Raw genomic sequence first — 12090 nt, 5'->3', positions numbered from 1 at the left:
AGATTTGAACTGGGTCCAGGAGAAGACAAATGTATGAGTCCTGTAGACTAATTGTGTTACTTTTGCCTATATTTGCACTATATTGATGTGGAGAAAATATCCAAATGTGTTGAAATATTTGAAGTGCTTTGCCAACTCTGCAATGGCAAGCAGTTTGGGTGAGAGGGACAAATATTAAAGATTGTTGTCAGTTGCCAAGATCGAGAACTTGATCAGTAACTTTGGGGATTGTTTTCCAAGAGGTTTTCATTAAACTTGCAATCTTTATTTATTCCATGTCCATCAAGATTGAATATTACTGGTTGTTGCAGAGAAATATACCAAACTCTTTAATGTCTAATCTAAGGGTAAACATTTTTTAAATAAAAAATATTTTTTTTAAATTTAGACATACATCACCATAACAAATCATTTCAGCCCATGAGTCCGCATCACACAATTTACACCTAATTTACCTACACCCACCATATGTTTCAAACGGTGGGAGGAATCCGGAGCCTCCAGGAAAAACTCACACAGTCACAGGGAGTACGTACAAACTCCTTACAGACAGCATGGGATTCAAACCCAAGTCCCAATCGCTGGCACTGTAAAGGCGTTGTGCTAACCACTACGCCAACTATGCCATCCAATTTGATAAACATTTAAAAATAAAACCAGGCTTCGCCTTTGAAAGTCTATGAGAAATTAATAATTTTTTTCTTATTATTTCTAACTTTCTATTTTCTGTATCTTCAATTCCTAAACACATTGGTTCAGCTTTTGCTACTCTTTTTATATATCATGAGAAATTAGTTTTGACTATTTTAACTCCACATGTTCTTGATTAATCAAGGTTGCCATGAACTACAGATATCTCTAGCAAAGTATAGATCCTGCTTCAATGGCTGCTTTATGAACAGAAAAACACATTACACGCAAAACCTTTTGTACAGTATTCAAAGAGAATAGTTAGGATGTTTAGGAGAAAAAAGACAAAAATGCTGGAGGAACTCAGCAGGTCTCACAGTGCCCAAAGGAGGTAAAGGTATATATCCAACGTTTCGGGTCTGAGGATGCTGCGAGACCTGCTGAGTTCCTCCAGCATTTTTGTGTTATTGCAATGTTGATTCTGATTATCATTTAAAGGCCCAGATCACATTTAAAATTAACCATAAAATAATGTTTGATAAATGGAAAACATGAAGTTATACTTCCATTCTTTTTTAAAAAGAGCAATTTTAAAAATTTGAAACAAACAGATCACAGCATATCAGCTGTTCAATATATTTGAATTGAGGATTTTAGAACCATAAAACACTACTCCACTGCCTAGACCCATCAACCTGAACCCAGACCATAGCCCTCCAATCCAAGTACCTATTCAAATATTTCTTAAATCTCAAGATCGAACCCTGTGGTGAAACCACTATTGTGTATGTAAATGACATGACCTTTCCTGGTTGACCCCATTCTCTCTGGCCGGCTCATGATTCCTCCCCTTTCTGCCCATAAAGGTTGTCATGCCACAAGCAAGTCCAGATCAGTATGAGCAGCAACACAAAGGATGCTATCCATCTATTGCTAATAAAAGCCTTCAGTTCCAATAATTTCAGTCTTTGTGCAATTGATCGTGCATTAAACCCACATTAACCAATTCAGCTGGCAGCTCGTTCCACACTCTCACCATTCTCTACATGAAGAAGTTTCCTCTAATGTTCCCTTTAAATATTTCCCCTTTCACCCTTAATCCATGTCCTCAAGTTCAGGTCCCTTCCAACCTCAGTGGAAAAAGCCTGCTTGCATTTCCTCAGTTTACACCCCTCATAATTTTGCATACCTCTATCCTCTCATTCTTCTAGGCAGGTAATATTTTCTGGGGCACTCAGGTAATTAAGTGTCCCAGAAAATATTACAAAATGAGTTATAAAGCATTAAGCAATATAGAGATGATGTTTTGTTTTATGGACCTGACTAAGATAGGATTTAGGAGTTACATGAAGGAGAAACAAAGGATATGAAGCCAGAAATTCTTATTACGTGAATACTTTGTAAAACCCAACAAAGAATGAGTGAGTGCGTGCATGCGTGTGCGTGCATGTCACTTTCAGAGATGTTTTCTGTCTTTCCCGTGGACAAAATCAGAAAGTGAACAGAGACTGCAAATTATCCTGAATGTTGTTAAACTGTCTGCAATTCACAACTGGAACAAGAGTATGATTAGTGACCAGGAAAGGTCATGTGTGTGTGTGTGTTTCCTCCAGGAGCTCCGGTTTCCTCTTATGGTCCAAAGACTTACAGGGCTAATAGGTTAATTGATTATGTGGGCGTATTTGGGCAGTGAAAGCTCACAGGCCAGAAGGGCTCGTTATCACGCTATATGTGTAAATGATAAAATAAAAATTAAAAAGTGTAATTGGTAGTTACCACTCCTAACATAGCAGGCATGGAGAGCTGAACTTAATTGAATGGTTTGTTGTCATGTGTGCCAAGATATGTTGTTTTGTGTGCTCTCCATGCAGGTCCACCACTACATAGTACAGCAGATAGGACAAGAATGAAAACAGTGTTAAATAAAATAGAATAGCGGGGTACAGTAGGATTGACCATTGTCACATCCTCTCAGATATCAGCCTTCTTACAGATATGTTCCAACATTTGATACTTTCATTGCTGTTTTATCCCACACAATCCTCACTCGCACTGCTCATTATTCAGGCTCCCAATGTTGTGTTTAACTTTCCCCCTTCCAACTCCCTATGACTTCCAGAATTTCCGGGTCTAGAGGGAAGTTCACCCCCACAATCTTTGTCCACACTTCACCCAATTCTATCCAAAAGGGTCTTAATTTTATGCATAACCAGGTGGAATGCAAAAAGGTACCAACATCTATACCACACCTAAAACACCTATCAGAAAATTCTGGTTTATTATTATTTATCTTTTGAGATGTGAGATATTATTGGTGCAGAAAATTATAATGAATCAGTCGATATCTCCTCTCTGATTTCTTCTGCCAACTCCACAATTTTTTTTTCAAGCTGAAGGCCTCTGAGCATGTTTACTTATGAGGTACATTCTACTGAGCATGACATCAAGCACAATAGAATTGTGATTGTTGAGTGATCGTCCACTAAGCTGTCACAGATTATTGGGCAAACTCACTAACAGGCCTTTTCAGAAGAATTTCTTGGCCAAAAATCAGCATGTTACAGAAGAGAGCTGGCAAATATTGAGACCTGGCAGCTGCAATGATGAAATGGAGAGGTGGGATCACACATAGAGTCAAAGATGGGAAAGTAGAATGGATAGACAAGGACTAGAGCAATCTGCAAGATGTTTGTCATCTGTGGTTCTCTTTAAGCTCTTAGTCATGGAAATATTAAAGATGCATATCTGAATTTAACCAAACTGAATGAAAGTTAAATCATCCAGGAAACCCATATCTGAATTTAACCAAACTGAATTCAAGTTAAATCATCCAGGAAACCCATATCTAAATTTAACCAAACTGAATGAAAGTTAAATCATCCAGGAAACTGCTCATGCATTCTATACGAGCACATGCACACCTTGATTCGTGCAACATCCTTATTTAAAGGCCAGTTTAGTTTAGAGCGCCTTGCCTTTACCAATATCTCTATAGACTCGAAGGAAGAAAACACTGCAAGAGAGACAAGAGCTTTGTTTTGGAAAAACTCACCTTCCTTGAGGCGAATTAGCAGAGAAGGATCGTGGCCATCATTAGTGAAGTAGCCAAATTCCTTAGCATCCCAAAACAGCTCATCCTGCATCTGCTGAAGCTTCAAAGACAATTCCAGCCACTTCTCCTCAAAGGAAGCTTCGTACAGGTCTATGAGGCCTCGAATAACAAATGCATAGTCATTCAGAAATCCGCTGATGGAATTGGCTCTGAAAATACATAAGAATCGGTACACATTAATGCGAAATCATTATATTATCTGCCTTTCCAGTGGCTCGACACCACACTATACAGATACCGAGGTTTGGTCTCTCTTCAGAATTCTCCCAACCTTGCCAGCACCTCTCAGAGATTCAACCTCTGCTACCTGGATTGTAAAGGGCAACAGAAACAGTATCTCCATTCCTCTCCACGTCTGCTCCACTCGGATCTGAACAAATATGACCCTCCCTTCGTTGCGAAAGTATCAAAATTCAGGGCTTCTCCATTTAAAGACATCCTAGAGGATCTTAAGCGTGCTAACTGAAAGTATGGCCCACCATCACCAGGGTATTCTTCTTTCATTCATATAGTTTCGAAGTGCATTGTCTCTTCAAACATGAATTGTACATTCACTTGGTGGGGGATGTGGCCTAGAGTCTAAGATCACTCTCATGACATTGTCACACTATTGAAACTAATGATGATTAATTGCCCTGGTTAATTCCAAACAAGTTTCCTTACAGAACAAAACCTATAGATCGCTCAAGGTTGCCACGCAAATTGATAGAGTGGTTGAGAAGGCATCTCATTTGTCAGGGAATTTTTCAAGAGGCAATAAGGTAATGTGGCAGCTCCATAAAACTCTGGTTTATACCACACTTGGAGTGAAGTGCTCAGTTCTGGTCATCTCATCACAAGAAGGATGAAGATGCTTTGGAGAGGGAGGAAAGGAAATGCTTGAACCTGGATTGGAAAACATGTCTTATGAAGCAAGGTTTACAGAGCTAGGGCTTTTCTCTTCGGAGCCACAAAGGATGAGAGGTAATTTAATCAAGGTAGATATTATAAGGGGCTCACATAGGGTGAACCTTTTTCCTGTGATGACAATAGCAAATATCAGAGGAAACCTGTTTAAGATGAGTGGAGGAAAGTTCAGGAGAGATGTCAGAGTTGGGTTTTTTTTAAACAGAGAGTGGTGGGTGCCTGAAATGAATTGCCGGGAGTGATGGTGGAGGGTCAGACAAGGTTCTTTCTGTTGTCATGTAATCATACATTAAAAATGTAATATGCATGATATACTTCAACTTTTGCCTAGCATAAGACAAAGAGTCACCATGCCCAGCACCCCTAACAATAGGAGAAAGAGAAACAAAACAGAGTCTCTGCAGAGATACTGAGTTTCCTTGGATTCACCCTAAGTGTTCCCGCAACACCTGCAGCTGCACAGGCTCCTGTTCACACCATCGGCAATCCGAGCTCCAGATTCAAATCTCCAATATGATTAGGAAGCTTTCAGCACCCAAGGCCCTTTGGGATGTCTTCTTTCCCTCATCACCCTCTCGAATTCCAGTTCCAATACCTGGTTCCGATGAACTAGAACCCCACAGCCTATGTGAGTCCTGGAGCCGCTGAGCCCCTCTCTGGACTGCTGCTGTGGTCATCGTCCTGTAGGTCATCTTCTAAGTTTTTTCCTTCTCAACGTGGGGGGGGGGGTGCCCTGCGCCAGTCTGCTGCTCTCCTGCATACTTCAACCCCCTCCATGGTATGCCACCCTGCACATCTTGGGCACAGACATCATGGTTGCAGGATTAAAAATACCACTGTTGGCTCCTTCAACAGGCCATTTAAAACCTGTAAGAAACCACAGGGAACAAAACTGGACAGTAGCATCCTGCGGAGGAGCGCTTGTTTCTGTTCCACTCTCTCCTGGGACTGCACCAGCAGTAGCTCTTACAGTACTGCTTTTTTCAATAAGGACATTCAAAAGATACTTAGATCGGAAAATAGAGGGTTCTTGGCGTGAGGGTTTGGATTGTTGTAGAGTAGGTCTACAGAAATCGGCACATCAATGCGTCAAAGGGCCTGTTCTGTACAGTAATGTTCTATGTTCACACTGATGAATGCATTCCATCCCTAAAATGGCATATTATTTGCTTCATTAACATGTGTAGTTTTATCAGAGCTTTAAGTTAAAAGCATGATTTCTTACCTCCTGAAATATAAGAGCCAACATCAGACTGTTAAATTATTTAATTCTGCCCGCCCATGACACATTAAGTGTCTAATTATATAGGAATCCAAGCCTCTGGATTTGTACCTGAAGATTCCAATGCACGCAAATTGAAGCTGGTAAGGGAAGTAGGCATCCTCTGGGGGATCAGGAGAATCAATTAAGCCTCAACAGGAGAGATTTCAGATTTATTGTCAGAGTACATACATGACATCGCACGCAACCGAGATTCTTTTTCCTGTGGGCGAGGCAGAATTGGACTGGACACAACATACATAAGGTATTTCATTGAGAAGACCACTTTTTTTTTCTCCCACTGATGCTGTTCAACCCGCTGAGTTCCTCCAGTAGATTCTTTCATGCTCCAGATTCCATCTCTCCATAGATGCTGCCTACCCACCTGAATATTTTAATTATTTTTAATGTAGAGATACAGCATGGTAAAAGCCCCTTTCATCCCACAACCCCATGCCACCCAAATACACCCATGTGACCCTATTAATCTCGTATGTCTTTGAAACGTGGGAGGAAATTGGAGCTCCCGGAGGAAACCCATGCAGGTCATGGGGAGAATGTAAACTCTGCTTACAGACAGTGCTGGATTGAAACCGAGATCACTGGTGCTGTAATAGTATTGCACTAACCGCTAGGCTAACCGTGCCACCCGAGATGTCTCCAGCATTTTCTGCCAGTATAAACTTTTGCACATTAGTGCCTAATCTGAGGGGGATGGTAAAGCAATACATGCTAGATTTATCATGTCATTTATTATTGCATTCCTGGTGTGTTGAGCTTACTTTCACATTTTTTTGTTGGCAACTGGTGAACTCTCTTATTTTATGTTCAAACAGCAAATGCCTAAGGGCAACTGTCATGTGGAAATGAATGAGGAAAAGCACCCCTGAAAAGCTGAAGCCCCATTCACAACTGCATTCCATGGACAAGGAGTTCTCACTGCTGAGATGGGATCAGCCACTCTTTATGGTGGTTACTTACCCACGCTCCACCGCACCTTCACTGCCAGGGTAACAGCTGCGTAATAGCCGCCCACTCTCAGAATTAAACATGTACTCCCTGACGAAGGCAGCAGCCTGCGCTGCCCGTTGAATGTAAGCTTTCTCCCCCAGAACTGCACCAGCTCGCGCAAACCCAGAGATCATGAGACCTGCAAAAGAGATAATGAAAATCAATGTAATTGAGCAAAAGTGTCAGTGTAGAGGTTATGGGCCAAAGGACCTGTTCCCATGCTTGACTCTTAATTTTTCTCAGCTAATGGTTCAAGAGCCAATGACAGTTTGGGGGTTTGCTACATGTTATAAAAGATAAATGTTATCAATATAACATACCTAATTTGTAAAAAACTAGGTTGCAAATGACAACAGTAAAAAAGAGCAAAGTTTCTCAAAACTTTCTCCCACCAAATCAATACAAAAGTCCAGTAAGTGTGCTGCATGTTCACTGTAGGTGGTATGAAACGTGGTATGAGAGCAAACAAAGGTTGAGAACCACTGGTTTCAACAATGAGGCATGGTTAAGCTATTAACTACAACCGATGTTGTGGGGCCAGGGCTGTCCTCCATCATGAACAGAAAGTTGAGGTTTCAAGAGTAGTGTGATATCACATAGAGTAGAGAAGAAGTCTAATGGTCTTCATTCGCAGGAAGATGTTGTGCCAGAGTATATTACTCAGTAGAAGAAACAGAAGGGAAATGAGGACATTTGTTTTTATTCAGGTGACTACGGTCCAAAATGCATTGTCTACAAGTGATGCAGAAGTAGATTCGATGTTGCCTTTCAAATGGGAACATAATTTTTATCTGGAAAAGGAAAAACGTGCAGAGTTAAAGAAAAAAGCAGGAAGGAGAACTAATTGGACACAAAAACTGCAGAATAAGGTAGGATGAACTGAACAGAATTTTGCTCAGCTTTATGACTCCATGGTTCTGCTTCCTTCTGTCCAGCCCTATTTGACCTTACGTAACCTCAAAGGAAAGCTGGAGGGACTCAGCTGGTTGGCAAACAGTCTAGTGCATACATGTCAAACTCTGGCCCGCGGGCCAAATTTGGCCCGCAAGATCATATTAAATATATTTTAGAGTTGGCCCGCTGGCCGCCGCGCCAGTATAGCGCATGCACACTGAAGGTGAAAATGAAGATGCCAGAGGTGTGGAGGGATCTCAGAGTCCCGAATCCCAAGGATTGGAGCGCCGTACTCAGCCCGCCCGGCTCCCGGACACACAGACGCGGCTGGAGTTGGGGACCATCCTCGCTGGGTCTGCGCTTCAGCGGGGACGCCGGACCAAACGTCTCGTTGGCGATGCCTTCCCCATCGCTCCATGCGCGGCGGACCCTGCCTCCCGCTCCTTTTGTTGGAGACGAGCCCGGCGCCGTGAGATCACAGTTTAATCCCTCTCCAACCATGGGAGGGGGGTGGGAGCAACGTGCTCTTCTCAGCCAATTCCTCCACCGCCCCGGACGCCGGCGTTTCAACGGGGGGTTCGGGTGCCTTCATCAGGCGACCGACCTGTTGGTCCAAGACAAGGGGAGAGCATACAAACTCCACACAGACAGCACCTGAACTCGGGTGAACGTGGAGCTGCGACCCCACATTCCACATCAGGACTGTGTGTAAGATTGGGAGCAGTGAGACGGAAGCTTATTTTGTTCCTGTGATTTAAGCCTTTCTTGGGGTGGGGGGGGGGGGTCCTTCTCTGACCACTTGCCTAACAATTAACCTAATCAGATGTGGAGTTACCACAATACAACAGTTCTCAACCTTTTTCTTTCCACTCGCGTCCCTGTGCCATTGGTGCTCTGTGATTAGTAAGGGATTGCTTAAGGTGGTCTGTGGGTCGGAAGAAAAAGTTTGAAGACCACCGCTTTAATCATCCCTCATTGACTCGTCATGTGCACGGTTTCAGAACGCTAAAGGAAATGGGCCAATGACAATTTTTCTCAAGCAAAATATTTCAGTAACAATTGGGTCTAGAGCAGTGACTCGCACCCTTTCCTTCCCACTCACATCCCACCTTAAGCAATCCCTTACTAATTACAGAGTTCCGATGGCATAGGGCACATGTGTCAAACTCTGGCCCGCGGGCTAAATAATTATATTTGGCCTGCAAGATCATTTCAAAAATATATTAGAGGTGGCCCACTGGCCGCCGCGCCAGTATAGCGCATGCACAGTAATACAACAAATCCCAGAATGCATTAGTATCAGCCTGCTAATCGCCCCCACCTCCTCTGTTTACGTTGCAGGGTCTCACCGTGGACTCTGGTTTTGGGGCCTGGCCGGTGTCAGGGGAAGCCAAGGCCACTTCCCAGTGCCCGGAACCGGAGGCCTCGGGCCTGACTTCGCCAGGACCATTGCCCACTCCCCCTCCCTGCCGCAGGCCGATCCGCGACTCACGGTGACGGGGCCGCTGATCCGCCGAGATGCCGCCCTGCAGCGAGAGCCGATGGCCCCGCACTGTCGTTGTCCAACCCGATCGCCCGCAAACCCCGCCCTCCCGCACACAGGCCTGAGTAAGTATTATGAACTTTAATCTCAGGATAAAACGATCTTCCAATAGTTTCATGTCACAGTGATAAATATATTCCTGGTTAAAAATGGTCCTACACCTGGATACAAGCTCATTAGGCATAAAACTTGAAAAGTGTGTAAATCAAAGGATATCTGTACCAATGGAAAAAGGGCATGGCAAATGACCCTGCTAGAGTTCATGCCCACAATCAGTCACCCATTTGATTGTTTCAGGAGTCATGTTATTCTCCCACATTCTCAATAGCCCTCAGATTTTACTATTCGACAGCACACTAGCAACATTTGACAAATCCTCTATAGAGAAATATTATTTATTGAATATTTTATTTCTCATTTGTTAATGCTTCTGGAAAGAGTTTATCCAAAACTATTATTAAACATTTATTTTAATAAGAAAGAGTTTAACATTACATATGTTGAAAGAAGAGAAAACATGCAGATGTTGTTGAAAATTTTCAATAAATCTTTAGTTCGGCCCTCGACTTAGTCCAAGTTTTTAATTTTGGCCCTCCGTGAATTTGAGTTTGACACCCCTGCTCTAGTGGATCACAAACACAGCTGAGAAGATTTCTGGGCTCTCTGACAATATTCACCAAGAATGTTGCTAAAATAGGGATCAAAGAATTATCAAGGATCCTTTCCATCCAGGACACAGTATCTTTGACCTACCACTATCAGGATGAAGATACAGGAGCATCAAATCAGGAGTGCTGGACTGGGAAACAGATTTTTCCTCCGCTGTGAGATTGATGAACAGTATCCTGTAACCGATTGATGAACAGTATCCTGTAACCTTGGACTCTTATAATACAAATTTAAATGATTCTGAAATATTTATAAATATTCATTTTATATTATTCCTTTTAATATATACATATTTTTATAAATATCTGTGCATTATGTGTGTTCAACTCTCATGTTTGTGTATAACACACACACTTTAGTAAAAACCCAAAACATTGGAGAACCTCAGCAGGTCAAACAGCGTCCTTTATGTAACAAAGATAAAGATACATCACTGATATTTCAGGCTTGAGCTCTTCATCAAAGTATGGAGAGAGACGTGCACACACACACACACACACACACATATATTGTGTATACACATATTATATATAGGCCCTCCATAATGTATGGGACCAATACACTATTTTTCCTTTATTTGCCCCTGTGCTCCACAGTTTTAAATTTGTTATCAGACAATTCAAATGCACGATCTGCGACTTAACCTCCGCTAATGCCCACTGTCATTCCCGACGTATATTTTAATTTTTTTATTAAGCCTTTACGATGACTTCAGACATATCTGCAATTACTTGATCGGACACGTCAAGGTATGGCTGTATTGTGTTTTCCATTGACCCATGAATCCTTGATAACCAAAATCCAGCAAGAGCAATAACAAATGCAGACTCTTCCATTGCTCTGTCACTCTGGTGCCCAGGAGCCATGGCTCCAACTGGGGATGGAATTGAAGCTTATGCGAGGACTGAAGGTATTGGCTTTGCTCTTCCAAATACGAACAGGAAAGAAAATCCTTGTTTTCCAGCAGTAGATGATGGATAAGCAGTCTTACATTTAAAAGTACTGGAGAGGTTAAGACAAGATGGTGGTGAGGAACAAAAGCCAGCACACGCTTCCCCTGATTGTGACTAGCTGGACGTGATGTTGTCCAGTTGAGGACAGTCCCATGTGGCTGGATAATGCAGAATAGATGAAGGACAAGGATGACATGACCATCAATGCTAAAGCCTGCAGATAAGTGAAGGCATCTGACTTGCAACTTTGATACTAGCGTTGCAGCAGAGACAGAAACACGAGCAGGGGATCGAGTTATGTAGTCGTTGGCCTCAAATCCAGGTACTACATTAAGAACTCCTAAAATAGGATGACATAATCTGCTGAGATGGCAGATAGAAAATATTAATATTCTGATTAATAGCCGATGTTGTTACTAATTCTTGCTTCCTGAAATCAGAAGTCCTTCTGAATCTCAGGAAGCAAACTATCTACCACTCTTGCACAAGACTTACATCCACTCCTATCAATCATTTGAAACAAATAATAACCTGTTCCAACTTAAGTAATGTTGCTTCCTCAAATTTACAGGATTGTCTACCAATGACAACCTGCTTTGCACTTTTTAAATAGAGCACTGTAATGTTGTTATTTCCTGATTAACAAGTGAAACGGCACAACTAAAATAGATTTGCATTTCTGTTGTCCACTTCACGACCACAGATCATCCCAAAGTATATCGTTGAATGTGTAGTCTGTGGTGCCATGTGTGGCGAATTCATGCTAAACTCCCATAAACTGCTGGGGTCAAGTGCAATAAACAAATGTGCTAGAGAAACTCAGCAGGTCCTTCTGTGCTATAATAGGTAAATATGCCAAAATCATGGGAGAAATATTATACGGTAATTAAACACATTGAAATTGCAAGTAAGGAGCAAAAATTAGGAATTTAGGGAGAGATAAAAGGGAGCAAAGTTGAAGTTTTGAATCAAATATGAGATAATTTTTTTAAATCTCTGTATTGCAGAGAAGAGGATGTAAAATGAGGAGTGGATGATGGTCATGGAGAAGAGGATGTAGAATGAGGAGTGGATGACGGTAGCAGAGAAGAGGATGTAGAATGAGGAGTGG

At 42.1% G+C, this 12090-nt stretch overlaps 1 protein-coding gene across 27 annotated transcripts in view; it reads right to left on the bottom strand.

The window, feature by feature from the left end:
• spata20 (spermatogenesis associated 20) overlaps positions 1–12090 on the bottom strand; it is a 352217-nt gene that overhangs the window by 241132 nt on the left and 98995 nt on the right. For all 27 annotated transcript variants that reach the window (XR_011354678.1, XR_011354681.1, XR_011354685.1 and 24 more), the window contains 2 exons: positions 6891–7059; positions 3683–3891 (listed from right to left, as the gene is read on the bottom strand). Coding sequence is in view for 21 of the 27 variants with exons in the window: in XM_069929404.1 (XP_069785505.1) it covers positions 3683–3891; positions 6891–7059 (378 nt within the window). In the remaining 6 variants the exon portion in view is untranslated. The remainder of the gene's footprint in view (positions 1–3682; positions 3892–6890; positions 7060–12090) is intronic.

This window comes from Narcine bancroftii, chromosome 3 (assembly GCF_036971445.1).
Source record: "Narcine bancroftii isolate sNarBan1 chromosome 3, sNarBan1.hap1, whole genome shotgun sequence".
NCBI classification, from domain to species: domain Eukaryota; kingdom Metazoa; phylum Chordata; class Chondrichthyes; order Torpediniformes; family Narcinidae; genus Narcine; species Narcine bancroftii.
The sequence above is the reverse complement of the archived record's forward strand: the minus strand, read 5'-3'. Positions and strand labels throughout refer to the sequence as shown.